This window comes from Brassica napus, chromosome C2 (genome assembly GCF_020379485.1).
Source record: "Brassica napus cultivar Da-Ae chromosome C2, Da-Ae, whole genome shotgun sequence".
In the NCBI taxonomy this organism is placed as follows: Eukaryota; Viridiplantae; Streptophyta; class Magnoliopsida; order Brassicales; family Brassicaceae; genus Brassica; species Brassica napus.
The window spans coordinates 11,010,167-11,033,461 of NC_063445.1; the positions used below are offsets into that span (position 1 = coordinate 11,010,167).

General features: G+C 35.2%; 3 protein-coding genes and 1 pseudogene across 3 annotated transcripts; 1 reads left to right on the forward strand and 3 right to left on the reverse strand.

Moving 5' to 3' along the window:
* Positions 1–279: 279 nt before the first annotated feature.
* LOC111202554 lies at positions 280–2,645 on the reverse strand. The gene is made up of 6 exons (XM_048747206.1): positions 2,201–2,645; positions 1,756–2,105; positions 1,385–1,676; positions 1,065–1,298; positions 777–931; positions 280–689 (listed from the first exon to the last, which is right to left on the reverse strand). Exons 1-6 carry the CDS (start codon positions 2,439–2,441, stop codon positions 576–578), a joined length of 1,386 nt encoding a protein of 461 aa, XP_048603163.1. The 5' UTR covers positions 2,442–2,645; the 3' UTR covers positions 280–575.
* A 4,739-nt stretch (positions 2,646–7,384) lies between these two features.
* On the forward strand, positions 7,385–8,762 carry LOC111203037 (annotated as a pseudogene).
* Positions 8,763–9,048: 286 nt separating this feature from the next.
* On the reverse strand, positions 9,049–10,967 carry LOC125581560. Its single transcript, XM_048747207.1, has 5 exons — positions 10,615–10,967; positions 10,172–10,521; positions 9,790–10,090; positions 9,470–9,703; positions 9,049–9,330 (listed from the first exon to the last, which is right to left on the reverse strand). Exons 1-5 carry the CDS (start codon positions 10,853–10,855, stop codon positions 9,245–9,247), a joined length of 1,212 nt encoding a protein of 403 aa, XP_048603164.1. The 5' UTR covers positions 10,856–10,967; the 3' UTR covers positions 9,049–9,244.
* Positions 10,968–14,645: 3,678 nt separating this feature from the next.
* On the reverse strand, positions 14,646–21,908 carry LOC111205321. Its single transcript, XM_048748733.1, has 8 exons — positions 21,770–21,908; positions 21,632–21,644; positions 17,001–17,583; positions 16,024–16,409; positions 15,802–15,928; positions 15,406–15,711; positions 15,075–15,290; positions 14,646–15,000 (listed from the first exon to the last, which is right to left on the reverse strand). Exons 1-8 carry the CDS (start codon positions 21,906–21,908, stop codon positions 14,692–14,694), a joined length of 2,079 nt encoding a protein of 692 aa, XP_048604690.1. The 3' UTR covers positions 14,646–14,691.
* Positions 21,909–23,295: the final 1,387 nt, after the last annotated feature.

The window sequence follows — 23,295 nt, forward strand, 5'->3', positions numbered from 1 at the left end:
GGCAACTCTTGTGGAAGAGGTGAGAGGATGAATTTTTTTAGAAAAAGTAGGCTCCACTTGGAACCACCACCTAAAAAATAGCTAAGAGTTTAGCGATAATAATGCTCTAATGAAAACAAATGTTGACAAAGAAAATAAAAAACTATTTATCATACAAATTGAAGAGAAAACTGATTTGGCTTAAATATTTGATTAAAAAGACAAAAATATTTTTTCAAATATTTTTGGTGTTTTAACATTGTTTAATTTATGATAGACATTATTTCAAACTCGGCTTACTAGATATATAAGTTTGGCACGCGTTAGGATATCTGAACAATTTCGGTTTACATGATACAAAAGCAAAATGAAAATAAATACTTCAAATTAAAACATAACGAAAAGCAAGAGATGCTGCTGATAACTTAGTAACAAGTTCACCACTCTAGGTTTGAGATTAACGTCCATTAGTAAGAAAAGTCCAAAATCCGTCCGGATAGCTTTCTTCATATGATTGCTCTACAATTTATGACACAATTTTGAGTATTTGGAAACTTGAACACACGCTACTTTTTCTCTTCAATCTCGTATAATTATTAATTAAGAAAGAAAAGAACTTGCCTAGGCAAACGATGTCGATCGTACTCAGCTAATTGACACAGCCTCTTGTTCTCACCTGATAAAACCATCTGCTCACGAATTTCATTTTCCTGCGAGTGGATAAAGTTAAGCAGGGTTCTTAATTGCTCAAATAGTTAGGACAAACAAAGAAGATAGAAAAAGTTAAGCATGCTTACTTCTTGTGCATGTTCTTCATCACTTGAGAGATGAGCCCTGAACTTATCAATGCTTTTGGTATTAAAGCCGACACACAATCTGCAATAGAACATTGAGGTAGATTGATCGTTCCCACTTCCACTGCTGCTGCAGTTCTGAAGTAGTCTTTTTTCCCCTGAAGAAGTGGAAATGTAACAAAAAAAAAACGCAAGTAAGCTTGGAGACAGACAGAAGTGATGAAGAACATGCACAGAAAAAATAATTATACGAGCATAAAAAATAATTAACAGAAGTGAATGTGAGAGGACCTGCAAGTATGCTTTCCCAGAGCCACTCAGCATAAGTGAGCAGGTATGACATTTTGTAAGGCCTAAACGAATAAGCCAGAAAAAAGTTGTAATTATTCTCTTGTAGTAGCTTGACAAGATCACATGCCATGATCTCCACATTATCCGATATGAGCATGATTATAGCAGCTGTTTGAGGAGGATTATTACGATGCCATTCCAACATATCGGAAAACATTCGCGAGTATGTGACATCTATATATCATCAAACAATAAAAAGCATTTCAGTGAGGGTAGAAATATTTAAACCCTACAAAATAAATTCAAAGGAAGCAGCTAACCGCTAACGGTATGTGCAATATCGACACCAGTGGAAGAGAGAGCTTGTCGGGGAGTATGTTTATGGTCGCGATAGGCAGTGATGGAGACAGGACCATAGTAGCCAAGTTCCTTGACTGCCGCCTCTATACTCGGACGGACCTGACGAGCATCATAACCTTGAGGTATCGGACATGTAAGCATGTCCCAGCACACCTGTATTTTAGCTGTGGCAAATTCAGGCGTCGCCTTGTAGTTTCTTCCCCAATCCTCCGTGTAACGTACGAGTTTGTGGTCCGTAGGGTTCACATACTCCTGCGCAGGAGTGGGAATAGTTAGATAATGCAATGATACACGCAAAGAGAAGAAAGAAAGAGAGAGAGAGGATGCTTACTTCCCGTGAATGACTGTAACTCGAGAGATGCTTCCTGAATTTCTTCAGGTATCCACTATTGTAATTGCACGATTTGCAATAACACTTAGCACCAGCCTGAACACCAGCAGCAGGTGGTGAGCTGCTTAGTAATTTTTTCCAGCACCACTGTTCACTAATGGAGAGAACCATATATTCTGGCTTAACTGAATAAGCCAGAAAAAGCTTGTATAGCGTCCGTTGCTGTAGCCGGACCAGATCCCAGGTGAATTTATCTCCCACCTGATCTGATATGATCATCATTGTAGCAGGAGGAGGATTCAGACGTCGCCATTTCACCAAATCCTCATACATGAAGTAGGATGTGCTCTCTGTTTCAGTTTTTTTTTTTTCTTTTAATTAGTCATATCCAAACTAATAAACATACTATTATATATATATAAAGTTGTAGAGATGGATAACCAACCGGATTTGGTATGTGCTACAGAGACTACAGTGGATAAGAGCCCTTTCAGTATGTGATCAGGGGTTTGTGTTTGGTCGCCATAGGCAGTGATGGAGACAGGGCCAGAGTAGCCTTGTTCCTTGAACGCTGCTTCTAAACTCGATCGGACCTGACCGGCCTCATAACCCTCCGGAATCGGACAGTCCTTCATGTCCCACCACACCGCTATGTTAGCCGTCGCGTATTCAGCCGTCGCCTTCATTCTGTGAACACCTTTTTAACAAATCACACACACAACTCCTCCTCTGGTTCTAGGGCTTCCTTATATATACATCAAACTATGAAATCGGATAGTCCACCACCTTTTTGTAATATTTACTTTTTGTTATGACAAATCTTATTCTTAATTTGCGAAACGCATAAAATTTTTTTTTAAATTGACATCTACTAACATTTTAAATGTTGAATTTTTTCGGTTAGTACTTTAAAATTTTAAAGTGGCAGTTGTATCTTAAAAACTTTCAATTTGACTTATTTTTCCATCGAATAAAAAAATAACATATTGTACAAGTAAAATATGTTGATGTGTAAGTCTTTTTTTCAAAAACAATAAATATTGAATATCATGTTAACAAAACTAACAAAATCAAGTTAGAAGATCCTAAAAGTCAATTGTGGGACTAGAGATGAATGCAATCTTTAGTTTGCGGGGGAGAATATGAGATACATATGGTCAATAAAGAAAACATAGGATCAATAAAGAAAAAATACAGTGAATGCAGCAAACGGCGGCCTTCCAATGATTATAATATGAAAAGTATCAAACACAAATGATTATAATAGGGAAAATCGCATAAAAACCTTCAAAGTGGCAATCACTTACACTTTAAACCTCCAAGGTTTACTACAACTAGCAACTTAAACCTTCAACTTGGCAATTTTAGTAATTCAAATTTTCGACTTGGCAATTTATTTCTCTCCATCATTTTCAATAACGGAACAGTTAGCTCCGTTAACAGCACAGTTAACTCCGTAAATGGTGTTTAGTCAGCTGTTGTCTTCGCACCTTCTTCAAAGACACTCTTAAACCTCTCATCATTAGCACCATCTCCTGCATCTACAACAACTTCTTCTCCATCATCATTCTTATCTGCCTCTTGTTGAACTCCTGCCTCTTGTTGAATTTCGTCTTCTTCCTCAGCTAATGGTTGCTCATCCTCGGATTCTTCACCTTCATCATCTTCTCTCGGCCTATCTAGACATTCCTCACCACTGTCTGCTTCATATCCATCATCATGATCTGCATCTTTCTATCGGTTTTGTTCCAGAAACACATCTACTTCACCACATTCTTTCCCTGCAGTTTGTATCTCAACCATATCGTCATTGGTCGTGTCAAACACATACTTAAGATCTTTCATCTCCTCGCTTGGAAGCTTGTACCAAACCAAATCAATTGATGACATGAGTTTCTCCTTTGCAAGGAAGCCTTCAAAATTCTCTCATCCAATTTCAAAAGGCTTCCAAAAATTCTCCTTACAACCCACTTCACCAACATAGCGATAAGTTTCATTTGTCTTCTCCATAGTTCCACCATAATGGGATATTGAGTTTTATTCTTAGTTTGAACCTGTAAACAAAGCAACAAGAAAGACTAATATTAACTTTAAAATCATAAAAGTTACTCTCGGCGAACGAAATCTCAGAGAAATCACGAAAATCCCAAAATCGTCTCCAATACCATTCGAACTGAAACGTTCATACCTCATATCGACTCCAGCTACTCTCGACGAACGAAATCTATCGATCCTTGTTTCAAAATCAATCTCACTCGTTTTTCTCTTGAGATATGAACCCTAATTTTACAATTCAATTTTCGATTTCCCCTCTTTCAGATTGATAGTGTCTTTTTAACAGCAAAACGATGTCGTTTTGATTAAGCCAAAACGGTGTCGTTTTGTTCTAATCGGACATGACTAAACTCCATTTACAAAGTTAACTGTGCTGTTAACGGAGCTAACTGTTCCGTTATTGAAAATGACGGAGAGAAATAAATTTCCAAGTAGAAGGTTTGAATTACTAAAATTGTCAAGTTGAAGGTTTAAGTTGCTAGTTGTAAACCTTGGAGGTTTAAAGTGTAAGTGGTTGCCACTTTGAAAGTTTTTTATGCGATTTTCTCAATTATAATATGATACCTATGTTGGGGTCAAAATCGGATACAACAAAGTTGATATCCAAATGTCCGTAAAAATTGACACAAGATTTTTACGATCTCAAAAAACGAAAACTTAAACGAAGAACTTGCGGAAAAAAATCTTGTTTTAAAGAATTCAGACAACGATTTCTTAAAAACAACGATTTCTTAAAAACAACAATTTTTTAAACAACGCTGTCATTGGTCAGAACATCCGTAAACAACATCTCAAGCATCGTATCTTTACGACAATCTCGGATGATTGGACGATGGGTTCTCGCAACAAAGTTTTTACTCCACGGCTCAAACTCGGCCGCGATGGCGAGCGAGTCGCAAACAAAAGCTCGGTTGCTATAGCGATCGAATCACGAAACGAAGCTCGGTCGCTATAGGGACCGAGCCCCGCACAGAGCTCGGTCGCTATAGCGACTGAGCTTCGAACAAAGCTCGATTGCTATAGCGACCGAGCTCCAAACAGGGCTCGGTCGCTATAGCGACCAAGCTCCAAACAGGGCTCAGTCGTAATAGCGATCGGGCTTTGGACAAAGCTCGGTCGCTATAGCGACCGATCCGGACTGAATTCGGACGCTATAGCGACCAAACATGCATACATCCCGGTCTTTCCGCAGCATCTGAAATATTCCGAAATGACGATACGACGTAAAACTATGCAATCTCGACTATCCTCATTGCAACCTTCCGTAAACCGCGACCTTACCATTTCTTGATTTCCATTCAAACGGAATCCTTGGTCTGGTTTACGATAAAAACCGCGGAAATTATTTTTATCGAAGAAATCGCAATAAAACGTCCCGAATCAAAAACGGTCCAAGAAGTCCTAAAACTTGATTCGAGGCCCACTTACAATTTCTTAAAACCCATAAACGTTAGGACGGTTACGCTTGGTAAGATAAACATCGAATTTCGGATAGATGGAAAGTTTCCGCAGATAATCATGAAGATCGGAAAAATGGAATATCTCCATTTTTTGGATTATGACGGCTTAAGGACAAAAAGGGAAGACGCAAACCGACCTAGAAGGGAGTATATAAGGAGCTCAAGTCGAGAGGCATAGGGAGGGACTTTTTCAGAAAAAACTTAGCACTTATTGCGATTTTAGGAATTTTTCCGTTTTTGTTATTCGAGCTGCGACTCAATTAGGTTTAGCCACCTTCGGGTATTAGACTAAGAATCTCGCCGACAGCTCTCGTAGCCGAAGCACATTACCTTGTTGTTACGCTCAAACGTGAATCCAGAAATAAAATCTTTCTTCGCTCTCTTTTTACGATTTCTTACTTTTATTCTCGTTTATTTTCGTGTTCTGATTGCTTGGCGTGTGGTTTCTCAGATATCTGGGGCCTCAAAGAAATTAGGGTTTTCCTACTTTCCTTATTTATACGATAATTTGACGGTGTGAATTTCGGTTCCCACGACCTACAACAATATCATATACAAAATTTCATAATGCTCATAATAAACTACCAAACACAAATGATTATAATATGAAAAGTATGGAATATAAATTGATATGTAGATTACAATGCATGGTTATTGGAAAATGGAAACGCATGCAACAACAACCAAATGAAATATTTGTTCCCTCGTCGAACACTTTGAAGTCTCATAATACTTGTATATTACCTCATACTTTAGTTACATTTTCCCACTATGGAACCTAAAATGCGAAATTATATGCTTTATGATATTATAAAATGGAATGTTTGTCTAGTAATCCAAAAGACATTCAGCTAATTGTATAGATGTTATAGCATATATGTTTGTACAGTATTTTGAATGACTAGGAAAATATAGAAACTGATAGATCCATATATCTTGTAAAGCACACATATCAATAATTTACTTCTCTTTTGAAGAGTAGGACATACCTAATGAACATGAAAATATAATTTTAAGATCTCTATTTCACAGTGCATGAGTTTTAACCATTAGACCGATTCCTCATCGGTTATGTGTATTTTTTTTTCTTCATTTTCAATATAACATAAATTTCTTCAAAATATTATTATACATAAATTTCTTCATTATGTTTTTAGATGATGCTTCTGTAGATCACACTTTATTTATTTTGTGTAAATTTCTCTTATATGTCTGGTAATACAATTTTGTTTCTTGAATTACAATTCAAACTAATACTTAGACATTATCGTTGCCAGAATTAACTTTGCAATACGCAAAAGAATTTGGTATACAAATGGTTACTATATGCATATGCACTTTTTCAATTGCATTGTCATTTGTATTTCAGGAAGTGGATTATAAAGAACATTAATCCATGTTCTGATTGGTAAAAACTTGCACCAATGGATTCCTATAACAAGGTTTTGGCAGTATCCACAATTGCAATATGAAACTATGAAATCATAATTTGATTGGTCGTTCTTCTTCTTCTTTTTCTGATTCTTTAAGATTTATATGTTTTCAAAATCTCATTACCATCCGAAAGAAATGTAGTGGAAATCGAGCTGGTCCAGTATCTGAGTTCACCTTTTGTGTCTCTCAGCACCTAACTTCCTTTTGGTCCATTTCAGCTATCTCTTTTTCTTTCCACACAAAATATTACTAAATTACAATCCACTTACTATTTCAGGTTATCCCATTTACAATACCCCAATTACACCTACCTTTTATATAGTTCATTACAAGCTTCATTCATAGATGAAACATCTTGAGGTAGTGAGAGGGGTGCAAGAAGCTCTGGCGGCGGTGTATATATTCCGGCAAGAATCTAGGGTCCCACACGAGACAAGATTTACCTCCCTTAAAGCACAAGTGGAAGAAGCATAGGATAAAAATAAGTACACGAGATTTGGTTTCAAGGATATTTAGGAATGTGCTTTGTGAGGCATCATCAGTAAGGAGTAAGCAAAACCCAGTCAAATATATTCTTTTGTCCACTACAAAACAAAATCATCCTCCTCTCTTGTCCTACACTCACAAAACAAACACATTCTCTGCTTCTTTTGAGTTTAAGGACTTAAGAGAGGGAAGATATGGTGAAGTTCACAAAACAATTCGAGGGGCAGCTTGTGCCTGAATGGAAAGATGCCTTCGTCGATTACTCTCAGCTCAAGAAAGACCTCAAGAAAATCCATTTGATTACCAATGGAGTTGAGAAGACACAAACAGAAACTTCCTTCATCAAAACCATCAAGTCCTCTTTGGGAAAGCTTTCCCTTTTCGGTAACAAGGAACGGGAACGCTCTCGTGCCATCAAAGTACTAAAACTAACCTTTATTCTTTCTATTTTTATTTGTAGTTTTGTACTAATGATTTATATACATTTTGACACAGGTGCATACAAAGCTTGCCTCTTCTGGAAGTGACAGTGACGTGTATGAGACGGAACTTCTGGAGAAGGTTGCTGATGATACCGATGCCGCGAAAGAGTTCTTTGTGTGCCTGGACACGCAGCTTAACAAAGTGAACCAGTTCTACAAGACAAAGGAGAAAGAGTTCGTGGAGAGAGGAGAGTGTATCAAGAAGCAAATGGAGATACTCATTGAGCTCAAAGATGCTTTCAAACAAAAGCAAGCCAATGGAGAGTCTACTCAAGTATCAAAGGAAGATGATACCATATCATGCACCATTTCATGCGGTAAAAATAAGAGATTAACAAATATAAAATCTTTCATTTTGAAGTATCCATTTTTCTGTTATTCAGTCTCAAAGTTTATTGATTAATTGTTTGGATTTCAAGAAATGGTTTACTTAGTTTGCTATGTTTCTTGAAACAACTCTGTTAGGAGAGAAAAGATCAAATGCAGCTTCAAGAATCTTGCTTAGAAGACTTGGAGAACAATGAAGCAGAAGCATTGGAGTCCCCAAGATCAGAAGAACCGATCAAGATCAACAACGAGGACTCGAAGCCGAGAACGGTTTCTGGTAGGGTTTTCAGCTGTCAAGGGAAGAATCTCAAGATAAAGATTCCATTGACAAACCCTTCTCGTACATTCTCAGCTATAAGTTACTTGATCAAAGAAGATTTGATCAACCAGCCATCGTCCAAGAAATGTGGTCCAGATGGAGTAAAGAAGCTACGAATCAGCAAGAAGAAGCTAAGCCATGCAGAGAAGATGATCAAAGGAGCTTTGACAGAACTCTACAAAGGGTAAATTATCTCAAAACTTACAGAAGCTTGAACATGTTAACCTTCATGAACATTCTCAAGAAATTCGATAAGGTAAGCCTTAAAAATAAAAGCAACTTTTAACCAAAGTTTATATAAGATTATAAGACTAATACTTTTATGTTTTAGATTACTGGAAAACAAATCCTTCCAATTTACCTCAAAGTGGTGGAAAGTTCTTACTTCAACAGTTCAGACAAGGTAACTAGAAAGTATCACTTTATCATACTTTCTTTAATATGATAAAAAGTGACAAAATAAATTTACTAACTGTATTGGGACTTTGTACAAGATTGGGGTTTACTTCAACACAATTCCAATAACCCTTGGCTTAGGAACCAACTCATGCTTCGCCAAAAATCTATTTACTACTTCTCTATTCTATGGTAAAGAAAAATACCAAACCATTTTATCACACAAATAGCACATGGATCTAGTGAAAAATATTCTTAATTCTCCAATTGGCTACAAACAGTTTTGCACTCAAGTTTTGAGAATGTGGATTACAGAGTCACAGGATTGTTCTTGGCTGCATTGGAAGTTATCAGGAGAAACTTTTGCCGGTAAAATTAATCTCCCTTTTAAGGATCTCTTTTAAACGATTGCAATATAACAAAGACTCTCTTTATTAATCTTAAAGAAACTTCTCAAAACCTTAAGCACTTAAAACAATCTCTTGAAAAGTCTCAAGGATGCAACACTCTGGTTACTCTTAACCTAGTAATCAAGTTATCTTAAAGAGAATCCCAACAGTAGATTGATCGTTCCCACTTCCACTGCTGCTGCAGTTCTGAAGTAGTCTTTTTTCCCCTGAAGAAGTGGAAATGTAACAAAAAAATAAAAAACGCAAGTAAGCTTGGAGACAGACAGAAGAGTGATGAAGAACATGCACAGAAAAAGTAATTACACGAGCATGAAAAATAATTAACAGAAGTGGATGTGAGAGGACCTGAAAGTATGCTTTCCCAGAGCCACTCAGCAGAAGTGAGCAGGTATGACATTTTGTAAGACCTAAACGAATAAGCCAGAAAAAAGTTGTAATTATTCTCTTGTAGTAGAGAGACAAGACCACAATCCAAGATCTCCACATTATCCGATATGAGCATGATTATAGCAGCTGTTTGAGGAGGATTATTACGATGCCATTCCAACATATCGGAAAACATTCGCGAGTATGTGACATCTATATATCATCAAACAATAAAAAGCATTTCAGTGAGGGTAGAAATATTTAAACCCTACAAATTAAATTCAAAGGAAGCAGCTAACCGCTAACGGTATGTGCAATATCGACACCAGTGGAAGAGAGAGCTTGTAGAGCTTGTAGGGGAGTATGTTTATGGTCGCCATAGGAAGTGATGGAGACAGGACCATAGTAGCCAAGTTCCTTGACTGCCGCTTCTATACTCGGACGGACCTGACGAGCATCATAACCTTGGGGTATCGGACAGTCAAACAAGTCCCACCACACCTGTATTTTAGCTGTGGCAAATTCAGGCGTCGCCTTGTAGTTTCTTCCCCAATCCTCCGTGTAACGTACGAGTTTGTGGTCCGTAGGGTTCACATACTCCTGCGCAGGAGTGGGAATAGTTAGATAATGCAATGATACACGCAAAGAGAAGAAAGAGAGAGAGAGAGAGAGGATGCTTACTTCCCGTGAATGACTGTAACTCGAGAGATGCTTCTTGAAATTATTCAGGTATTCACTATCGTAATTGCACGATTTGCAATAACACTTGGCACCAGCCTGAACACCAGCAGCAGGTGGTGAGCTGCTTAGTAATTTTTTCCAGCACCACTGTTCACTAATGAAGAGAACCATATATTCTGGCTTAACTGAATAAGCCAGAAAAAGCTTGTATAGCGTCCGTTGCTGTAGCCGGATCAGATCCCAGGTGAATTTATCTCCCACCTGATCTGATATGATCATCATTGTAGCAGGAGGAGGATTCAGACGTCGCCATTTCACCAAATCCTCATACATGAAGTAGGATGTGCTCTCTGTTTCAGTTTTTTTTTTCTTTTAATTAGTCATATCCAAACTAATAAACATACTATTATATATATCTAAAGTTGTAGAGATGGATAACCAACCGGATTTGGTATGTGCTACAGAGACTCCAGTGGTTAAGAGCCCTTTCAGTATGTGATCAGGGGTTTGTGTTTGGTCGCCATAGGCAGTGATGGAGACAGGGCCAGAGTAGCCTTGTTCCTTGAACGCTGCTTCTAAACTCGATCGGACCTGACCAGCCTCGTAACCCTCCGGAATCGGACAGTCCTTCATGTCCCACCACACCGCTACGTTAGCCGTCGCGTATTCAGCCGTCGCCTTCATTCTGTGAACACCTTTTTAACAAATCACACACACAACTCCTCCTTTGGTTCTAGGGCTTCCTTATATATACATCAAACTATGAAATCGGATAGTCCACCACCTTTTTGTTTTTGTTATGACAAATCTTATTCTTAATTTGCGAAACGCATAAAATTTTTTTTTAAATTGACATCTACTAACATTTTAAATGTTGAAGTTTTTCGGTTAGTACTTAAAACTTTTAAAGTGGCAGTTGTATTTTAAAAAATTTCAATTTGACTTATTTTTCCATCGAATAAAAAAATAACATATTGTACAAGTAAAATATGTTGATGTGTAAGTCTTTTTTTCAAAAACAATAAATAATGAATATCATGTTAACAAAACTAACAAAATCAAGTTAGAAGATCCTAAAAATTAATTGTGGGACACGAGATGAATGCAATTTTTAGTTTGCGGGGGAAAATGTGAGATATATAGGATCAATAAAAAAAACATAGGATCAATAAAGAAAAAATACAGTGAATACAGCAAACGGCGGCCTTCTAATGATGATTATAATATGAAAAGTACCAAACACAAATCTATATATAATAGCAAACTATATAATAGCAAACCGATATTTGGAGATTGAAGATGTTATCAAGGAAAAAAAAAATTGAATCCAACAATCAGATTTGTTCTTTATTTTTGATCTAGCGGCTATAAAGTTCTCTCCCTCTAAATAGCTTACGTCATCACAAATAGTCGTATTTGGCATCTTTCCCGAATCGTTTCAATCTCAAACAACACAACCCTTCGTATTTGGCATCTTTTTCTGAATCATTGCATTCACAAACAACACAACCCTTCAGTCACACCCAGCGCCGGTCCATGAGTGTTCAATGCCCTAATCAAAACTAAAATACAAACATTAATCAGCTGGATAAAAAAATTTCTTCTTAAATGGACAAATTTAGCTTTGAAAAAAAACTGGATAAAGATTTTGTGCTCCACGCCACCGCTTCTATCGCCTACCCAGAGGACCGGGCCTGGTCACACCTCTAAACAATATATGTATACCTACGTTGCCTATTTTTACATATGATGCACGGTACACGTCAGCCGTCTCTTGTACGGAACACTTCAGAAACATCCCGAGAAAAGTTGTGTATGTACACGTCCCTTTCTCATTTTTTTGAAACACCAAAAGACACATTCCTTTCAAAATAAAATTTCTTAACAAAATTATATTTTATCTTTATTTTTTTTTTTGTTCAAAATATTTTATCTTTATTACTTTCTTTTGAATAGTGTAGATTGCTTCCTCTAAATTGACAGTGCATAATCTTCTTTAATCTTCTTGAAGAAGATTAGAAAGAAAAAAAGAGATTGCTTCCTTATGAAATTTAATGGGTGGGTTTTAGTATTAATGTATAACATCATCAGCTACCGCTTTCAACGGTATGTCTTAATATTTCATTTTTGAATCGTTGCTTCTCAAAAGACACGACTCTTTCTCATTTTTTTTTAAACCAAAAGACACAACCCTTTCAAAATAAAATTTCTTAAAAAATTTATATATTATCTTTGTTACATTCTTTTGCCATTGCTCTTACCCCCATTCAATTTTATGTCCTACAATCTACAAGTTTTCTGCGTCACTTACGGTGGCTATATCCACCTCGATGTTTAGGTCCTTTAGGATCTTAAACCATATATAGGATCATCTATGGTCGATATTTCTGAGTTCGATGCTCTAACGAAAACTTATTTTTAACGTTAAATGCTAAAGTCAAAATATTACATATGACCATGAAATTTTAAACCTACTACTTTAACCATGATAAACTCAAACCATGAATACTTGAGCATCATTAACCATGATAATGTATAAACGGGTACAGGTTTCTCAATAAATGCAAAATGTTAATATGTTTTATTTTCTAAAAAGCAAAATCTTAATTTCATTTTATACTTATATCTCATTTGCTGACAAAAAAAAACTTATATCTCATTTAATTTTATATACTTCAACTTGTATATACCAGCAGTAGAATCAACAAGCAGAAGGGTTATTTTCAATATAAATATTTTTTTGGTGTAATCAATATAAATAATTTTCGTCATGCCTTTCATAACTTAACCTTTATACTATGCTGATTTCAGTTTTAACTAAAAGTAGACCTCGGTCCTCAAGTTGGCATGAATGGTTTTTTTTTTCATTTTGTAATGGATAACTTTATAATCGATAAACAATTTTTTAATGTTTGTATATGTGTTAATTGTCCATATTGTGGTTAGATGTTAAACTAATCAAAGTGATATATTACCTAATATATATGTCATTAGATCATGTTTTACTACATAGACCGTTTTCTAATGTATTTGTGTATAAATTTAACAATTTAGTATGATTATTTATATTAATACATTTTTTTTCAAAACAAATATTCGTAGCCTGATAATATATTTTCTCAAATTTAAATGTCTCCAAATTTTCTTTATATGCCAAATAAACTCAACACTTACAATACTTACAAAAACATAATTAATAAAGCCTTGAAGTATAGGTGATATAAAAGTTGAAAATAAATTTAGCAAAAGTTTAGATTTTAGTTCATATATAATATTTATAAATTTCATAAAATTTATTTCAAATTATTAACTTGAAATTTACTTTTGTATTATTATATTTAGATACATTTTTGTGAATAGTATTCATACGTTAACGTTCAATTATTATTGCGAGAAAATAAATCTGTCAGAAAATCAATATATTCCCATTTATAAATTTTGAAATTGTATATTTAATTGTGACATATCCAATTACTGCTACTTTATAAGTATATATAGTGGTTGTAAAAAAAAGTATATATTGTGGTGAAAGTATGGCATATCCCCTAGACTATATTTAAGAAGTGATTTGTATATGTGTCATCACTACATTAACTTTCACAAAAAAAATGATGACATGGCTTAAAGAAATATGACATGACATAAATTTAATTGTGACATGTACAATTTACTATATTTATATTTATGTTTTTGGTAAGATTTCTTAAATATAACAATGATGATTTTCTATATACGGATTTATATTTTTAGAAAAGTTTCATAATATAGTAATAACTAATAAATTTTATATCAAAAATATTTTTTCTCGGTAAATATTCATTTTGGTAAGATTTTATGATACCTAATAACTTTTCTATATCTATTAAAATAATATGTTTATATATATAAATAATATTTACGAATATTAAAATTTTACATCAATCACTACAAGAAAACATGTCATTTGCAAGGGAAAAATGCATTGCAATTCCGTTGCAAATCGTCATTTGCGAGCTATTTGCGAGGAAACACATTCCCTTGCAAATCCTTAGTCGCAAATTGAATTCGCTTGCAAAACGCTCGCAAATTTGCAACGGAAAGACTTTCGTCGCAAATTTGCAACGGAAAAATAATCGTCGCACTTTGCAACGGAAACGACGTCGCTTGCAAAACACGCGCAAATTTGCAACGGTATTCCTTTCCTCGCAAATTTGCAAGCAAGATTTTCGTTGCAAAACACGCGTAAATTTGCAACGGTATTCCTTTCCTCGCAAATTTGCAAGCAATATTTTCGTTGCAAATTTGCAACGGTATTTTGTTTCCTTGCAAATTTGTGTGTTCTTTTCCGTTGCACTTTTGCAAGCGTTTTGCGAGTATTTGTTTTTCCTAGCAAAATCTAAAACAATTTTTTTTTTAGAAAAAATTATAAAAAAAATTATTAAATTATCGAAAATATTACTGAAATAGAAAAAATTCAAGATTAGATACAAAGAAATACAAACACACAAAGTTGTAACATTCATAACAAAGATAGCAACAAACTAAATAGCATCAGATTCATCATCTCTAGAGTCATGAGACATGCCCTCGGAGTTGTGGGAAGAAGGCACATCTTCGGACTGAAGAATGTTCGCCAAGGTAGAATCTTTGGTAGCTAGATAACGAACAGCAGCACTCAGCCTCCCGATTTCATTTCCCTGGCTCTGAATCACAAGAGCTTGTTCCTTGATGATCTTCTTCAAAGACTGGTCCTCAGAACTGCTAGAAGAAGGAAAAGATGCAGAAACGGATCCTACAGATTGATTTAGAGAACCCACTCCATAAATTCGTCCCTTTTTGCGGGGAGCAAGCTACATAATAAAATCAGAGATCAATATCAAAGAAGACTTAAAAAAAATTGAGATTGACAGCAATAAAAAATTACCTCACAATAAATCTTGTTCTTTTCTGCTGGAGTGAGACCAACAGAACCGGTGCTCTTGGGATCAGCACTAGCTGCCTGAGATAACTCCTGAAATTTAGATGTCACGTCATTGTAGAGCTGCTCAGATTTGCCGTCAACGAAAGACCCATCCGGCTTTCGTTTAGTGATCTCGAGAACCCCAAGCAAATCAGGAATAGACTCTCCTGTTTCTTCAGCCTAAAATTAAAAAGATTAAGTCAAATCATTAAAAATTGAGATCACAACTTAAGAGATAATAGGCAACTTCACATCGCAACTTAAATGAACGAAGAAAAAAAAAAGGAGAACTTACAATAATTCGCGCACGGGCCTTGTAAGAAATCTGACCTGAACGATGCTTAGACGGCCCATGTCCATCGGGGTCAGAGTAACGGGCTGCCCGACTATTGCAACTCCGGACTTCAGTGCCTGGATCTAGCCAATAAGTGACGAGACCAGCCCAAACATTTGGGTCAAACCAAACAGGCATAGCTGCATCACCTTTTACCCGCCACACTTTCTTCCACCGACAAATTTGGCGATTCATTTGGACTTTCAATTTGGCCTCGAAAGAATCGCGAACCAGGCTAGTGAAACCAGAATCCCAATGATACATTTGCTGACATAAAAAAAATTAATAGACATTAGTAGTGAACATAAAAAGATTATTTTACAGAATTTTAAACTTTGAAAAAATTAAATGAATTACCGCAAAGGATTCAAACCAACGTCTCACGACATTCCCAGGGGTTTGCTTCCAGCTAGCATGCGGTTCTTTGAAATCTCTTTCAAAGATTTGACGAACCGATGCAGCAACGCTCCCATCTTCATCAAACCTATCACAGAAAATTAAAGGCAATTGAGAGAATTAAATTATAAAAGTGAAAATATTATAATTAATTACAATGAAATATAATTAAAAAAAACTTACCAAACCGTATTTGGAGGGCGATTTGGATGCAGGTGAGGAAGAAGATGATGTCCAGGACTAGCCAGAATCATATTGATTGCCGCTAAATCTTCCAACATCAGTGCGGCAGCATTGGGAGCTGGAGGTGGAGGAGCTTGAGCAGGAGCGGGAGCTGGAGGAGCTTGAGAGGGAGCGGGAGCTGGAGGAGCTTGAGCAGGAGCAGGAGGGGAAGCTTGAGCGGGAGCTGGAGGGGAAGGTTGTGTCTGGCTGTTAGGTACAGCCGAGCTCTCAGCCATCTGAGAATTAGAAGAACTTCCCGGATTGCTACGACGGGATGAACTCTTCTTACTGCCATAACTCTTCCTACTACCAGCAGACAGATATCGGGTATAATCATTTCCTGACATCTGCAAAGAAATAAATATAAAGATTAATACAATAATTTAAAATTTTTAGTAACAGAGAGGGGGTTTGTTGTCGTCGTTTTGTTCACTTGAAGTTCATGAAGACCCTCTAAAGCAGTCAGAGGGATATGCGCACAGACAGAATGAAGACCCTCTATACCAGCGAGAGGCATATGTTTGAGTTTCGAAGACCCAAAAAATCTTAACTGAATACACATGCCTGGTCGATTAGGAGAATGCAAGAAATTTAGAAAATGTAATTTAGTTGGGAAGATAGAGAAGATTAACATGTAAATAATTATTAAACACAAAACCTGATTATTATTCTTAATAATAGGTTAATAGACAACTTCATGAGTTTTGTTTTGTTTTATTATATAACAAGAACAAGGAGACTGAAAATGGAGTCAGTCGATCAACTCTAAGAATACAATACATACAATCAGCATTGCTTTATTTTCGAATTGAAAACCCTAACCACAGAATCATAACCTAAAAAATTGAAAACCCTAACCACAGAATCATCATCACAAATCCATAACCTAAACTATAATTAAAACCTAAAAAAATAATAATGAAGTCAGATAGAGCAACCTTGAGGAGAGAGATCCGGCAAGGCTGAGGCGAAGATCCGGCGAGGCAGCGGCGAGAAGGAGAGGCGGGGAGAGGCGGGGAGAGGTGGGGAGCGGCGGAGGAGAGAGACCACGGGAAGGGAGAGGCGGGGAGGAGCGACCACGGGGAGAAGGAGAGGCGGGGAGAGGCGGGGAGCGGCGGAGAGAGAGACCACGGGAAGGGAGAGGCGGGGGGGAGCGACCACGGGGAGAAGGAGAGGCGGGGAGAGGCGGGGAGCGGCGGAGAGAGAGACCACGGGAAGGGAGAGGCGGAGGAGAGAGGAAACAGAGGAGAGAGGGCACGGCAAGGGAGAGGCGGGGAGGAGCGACCACGGGGAGAAGGAGAGGCGGGGAGAGGCGGGGAGCGGCGGAGGAGAGAGACCACGGGAAGGGAGAGGTGGGGAGGAGCGACCACGGGGAGAAGGAGAGGCGGGGAGAGGCGGGGAGCGGCGGAGCGAGAGACCACGGGAAGGGAGAGGCGGAGGAGAGAGGACACGGAGGAGAGAGGGCACGGCAAGGGAGAGGCGGGGAGAAGGAGAGGCGGGAGACAGAGAGGAGATCGGATCCTTGACGGCAGAGTGAAATGGAGAGGAAAGGTTAAGTGTGTTTATATATTAACCTAATTTCCGTCACAAAATCCTTGCAATTTGCAAGCGAATTGCAACGGTTATCCCTTGCAAAATTGCAAGTGTTTTGCGAGAGACTTATCGTGTTTCATCGCAAATCCGTTGCAAAATCTTTTTTAAATGTCTTTAGGTTTCGTTTGAGGTTTAGACAGGGGTTTCGAAGTGTTCTCGCAAGTTCCTTGCAATATTGCGAAGCTTTTGCGATGAAACCCTTGCAAATCCCTTGCAAAAAGTTTAATTTAGTGGGTTTTAGGGATTCATTTAGGGTTTGGCAAGTGTTCCGGAGAGTTTAACGCATATCCTATATTCTGATATTGAAAATTGTTAACGGAAATACTATATCTAATTTTTTTTATCAGATATTGTTAACGTATTTCGTAAATTTAGTTTCGATATTAAGTGTTTCAAATGTTAATGGTATATGTTTTCCATAATATTAGTTCAAATCTCCGAAATTTGGATTTTATAGATTTACTCTTTTATATACTTTCTCGAGTAAATCTATAAAATTATTTGTCGTACTACATTTAAAATGTCTAATGTTTCTATTAAGAGTGTTATATAACACTAAAAAGTTGATGAAACCCTAAAAAGCTAACACCGTTGCAAAACCGTTGCAAATTGCAACGACATTGCGAGCAAATAAGTGCGTACCGTTGCAAAGTCGTTGCAAATTGCAATGCTACTGCGAGGACTCACTTTCACACCATTGCAAAACCGTTGCAATAACTATATCTATCTTTTTTGTATCGGATTATTATTAACGTATTTCGTAAGTTTAGTTTTAATATTAAGTGTTTCAAATGTTAATGGTATATGTTTTCCATAATATTAGTTCAAATCTCCGAAATTGGGATTTTATAGATTTACTCTTTTATATACTTTCTCGAGTAAATCTATAAAATTATTTGTCGTACTACATTTAAAATGTCTAATGTTTCTATTAAGAGTGTTATATAACACTAAAAAGTTGATGAAACCCTAAAAAGCTAACACCGTTGCAAAACCGTTGCAAATTGCAACGACATTGCGAGCAAATAAGTGCGTACCGTTGCAAAGTCGTTGCAAATTGCAATGCTACTGCGAGGACTCACTTTCACACCATTGCAAAACCGTTGCAATAACTATATCTATCTTTTTGTATCGGATTATTATTAACGTATTTCGTAAGTTTAGTTTTAATATTAAGTGTTTCAAATGTTAATGGTATATGTTTTCCATAATATTAGTTCAAATCTCCGAAATTGGGATTTTATAGATTTACTCTTTTATATACTTTCTCGAGTAAATCTATAAAATTATTTGTCGTACTACATTTAAAATGTCTAATGTTTCTATTAAGAGTGTTATATAACACTAAAAAGTTGATGAAACCCTAAAAAGCTAACACCGTTGCAAAACCGTTGCAAATTGCAACGAAATTGCGAGCAAATAAGTGCGTACCGTTGCAAAGTCGTTGCAAATTGCAATGCTATTGCGAGGACTCACTTTCACACCATTGCAAAACCGTTGCAATAACTATATCTATCTTTTTTTGTATCGGATTATTATTAACGTATTTCGTAAGTTTAGTTTTGATATTAAGTGTTTCCAATGTTAATGGTATATGTTTTCCGTATCATTAGTTCAAATCTCCGAAATTGGGATTTTATATACTTTCTCAAGTAAATCAATTAAATTATTTGTCCTTCTCTTGTCACATGCAGCTCTGGTCTTGCACATAAATCCGGCAAATCTAACCTCGATTTCAAATTATCTTTACTCTTTCCCTTCACATTCAAAAGAGTGTTCATGATACTCTCAAAAATATTCTTCTCTATGTGCATCACATCAAGATTGTGCCTTAAGAGATGATCTTTCCAATATGGGCATTCTTTCCCTTGCAAAAATTAGTTACACATATAGAAAACGTGTATCACTAACTTATCCGTTTTGCGACGGAATTTGCGAGGTTAATAAATTAGTTACACGAAAAAAAAACGTGTATTATAAAACCTATCTGTGTTGCAACGAAATTGCAAGGAGAATAATTTGAAATGCACTTCGAATGCAAAATCCTCGCAAATTTGCAACGGTTTTGCGACAAGACTTTTCATCGCTTATTTGCGTCGGCTTTACGTCGGTTTGTCATATTTCCCTCGCAAACTGGTCGCAAATTTGCGAGGAACTTATTTCGTTGCAAATTTGCAAGCGTTTTGCGAGGGTATTGTTTCTCGTCGCTATTCACTCGTAGTTCCGTTGCAATTTTGCGAGGGAATATTTCTGTTGCAAATTTCTGTTGCAATAGGCATGTTTTCTTGTAGTGAATATATGAATCATATTTTATTATTAAAATAAGTGTAGTATAAAATATGTTTTATCAACGTATATAAGTTATTTTAATTTAATGTATATATTATTAGAAATAATTTATATATTTACAAATAGAAATATTTAAAAATGGTAATTAAATAAAGAATAATATAATAAAGTAATTTTATAAATTTCAATTATTTTTATCAAAAGTTAAATAATGCAAAATTAAAAGGTCAAAGTAAACTTGAATAAATCAAACTAAAAACAATTACATTATGGTTTTATTTTTTAATCTAATAAAAGTAAAATATAAAAATAGAAAATTTTATTTATATATAACATTTTTAAATATTTTATATCTGCGCATGGTGCAGGAGAACTCCTAGTTATTATGTAATTATTATAACTAGTTAGAACTATTCTAAGATTTAGTGTTTTAATGATTAATGAAGATATTCTAAACTTATTTTTATATATGGTAATTTTTAATAATATATTTTTTGATAATTTATGTGTTTCCATATTTAAGGTATGCCAAATTATCTATTAATAAAATTTGTTTAATAGATTTGCTAGTTTGTTTGGGATTAAAGGTTACATGGTTGTAGGATTAATTTTCTTTTATAAACTTTAACTAAATAAATTAAAATTAAAATCCTAACAAACAGTTAAATGAAGAAAATTATTGTGAAATTTTATTCTAAGAAAAATAATTAAGTGAATTATCTTTAATATATAGTATAATATCTTAATTTTTCTCTAAAATACTAAGTCTTTCTAAAAAGTTGCATTTAGTGTAAATAGAAATTTCTGTATGGTACAAAAAGAAAAGCGAATCTGAAAAAGTATCATAACCAATCTGTAGCGTGGGAGCTGAGATAATGAAATTAATCCGTCGCCATTGGTTGCCTACTTAAAATTACAGATTCATTCTACTAGCTACAAAATAATCCTTAATTATTTTAGTGAATTATTGTAGTGTAAAAGATCAAACACAAAACAAAAGAAAATGGTTAGCTAAGTAAAAATTTATTTTATTGTAAAATATCTTGTAAAATATATTAATAAATGTTTTCAGATGGTTATATATCTTTTTCACTCCTATTTTATCTTGGTTAGATTTATTAAAATTGTAAAATGTATGAAATAAATCCGCTTGTTATTATGTCTATTGCTTAATCTGTCTTTAAAATATTTTGTCTCACTACAAAATTGCATGTAGTGCAAACCTTTTTTAAAGCATACTAGGTGATCGGTCTGCACCCTGTGCGGGCATAAGAATATGACCGGCCCGCACCATGTGTTTTCTCTTGGCCCGCACCTCACGAGAGGGAACACAGTAACGTCAGTATGAAAAGACAGATATTGTGTGTATGTATAATTGCAACGTCACAAAATATTTTGTGTGTTTATAAAGATACTTTCATTCAAAAAATGGAATAAAGAATGTATAGTTTTAGAAGTAACAGATTTTATACTATCATTAATTAGAATTGTATTGTATATATGTCATAATTCTTTATTTTAGGTGAATAATATTATTTTTCCATAAATAATAAACAAACATTTATGTAGACATATTAAAAGAAAATATAATAAAAATCGAAATATTATCCATAAATTAAATTATGAAGTACATTTCTCGATAAAGAAAGCAAATTCAATTAGAAACCTACAAAAAAATTATATCTACCAAGCTCTTCTGCCTGCATGCAGATGAAGCAAACATCAATAAGTTAAACAATTCTTCCATATTTGGAAAACATATATATATATATATATATAACAATGACAAATTAAATGGTAGAGTATGTAAACATCTGTTTTCTACCAGCGTGAGTTAGACCACCGCCGTATTTAAGAATCATAAGGGCCTCTACAGGTCTTTCTTCTTCGCCTTCACCATTCCACTTCAGCGGCTTCAGTTGAACCTTCCTGTATATCCCTGAGAAATTTCCTCCCTGCGCCATTCCAAAAGGTTCTCTGCTGTGAGAAAATGACCTCATGAATTAAATAAAAAATGCATAATGCTAGCTTACTTATAAAATAGTATATTCAACAAAAAAATGATATAAGTTAGTATTACTAAATGATACTATGTAATATTTTCCCTGGACTATATTCAACAAAAAAAGAAGTACTAAAGAACATCTTCAAGAACTGCTTTAACTTGGCGAAGCTTCTCAGCATGTTCAAGGTCTTCTGGATCACTATCACTCTCACGACCTGGTCTACATATAAAAATAGGAAGACCATATTGTCGCTACCAGTATTCAACACATGGAAAAAATAGACCAGACATGATTTTTGGAGACAAGACACAAAGAGTTGAGTTCAAGGTTCTAAAGATGAGGAGCCTTTGCGTCTAAACACATTTTTCTTAGCACACAAGCAGGATCGTCGTAATACCTTAATAGTATGAGAGGAGAGATTTGTGAATAATACTTTAAAGAATGAAAAGAGAATGTTTGTATTTTAAGACTTTGGGTGTCTCCTATATATATACAGTCGATTTATTTCTCATATTAATGACGCACAATATTTTGCACAATAAATAATGAAATCGTTTAAAGAAAGATATTAAATGTGTATTGTCAAAAAATGATTTGCATATGATATGATTTTAACTTGCGCAAGTAATCCATATTAAAAAGGTAAGTTATTAAAAACAAACAACCTAATTAGAAACATTAAAATATTTTGTAAGCAATGTAATAAATATGATGTAAACATGCGCAAGTTTACCGTTTGAATAATAAGGAAAGTTTTTAATATTTGTCTTAATTCTAAATCTTACCCAAGGGTAAACTAAATCGATAAAATTTAGTGATTTCAACTTGCGCAAGTAATCCATATTGTGAATAAGTGATTTGCATATTTAATGATTTCAACTTGCGCAAGTAATCCATATTAGAAAAGTAAGTTATTAGAAACAAATTTTGTCAATAATTTATTTGCATATTTAATGATTTCAACTTGCGCAAGTAATTCATATTAGAAAGGTAAGTTATTAAAAACAAACAACCTAATTAGTAGGGGTGGGAACTTTACCCGATATCCAAAGTGGCACCCGAACCCGATCCGAAAAACCCGAACTGAAATCCGAATCGAAGTAGCAAAATACCCGAACGGGTATTGAATAAGGAGAGATTGGATACCCGAACCCGAACGGATAATACCCGAACCTGAATGGATATCCGAAGATAACCGAACATATGTATAATTAACCTTATATTTCTAGTTTACATCTCTCATTTTATATAAAATATTTATATTGATACTACACATACTTTAAGTTCATATGATATACATACAATTACGGAAAAAAATGATTTGCTACTCCAAAATTAACAAAAA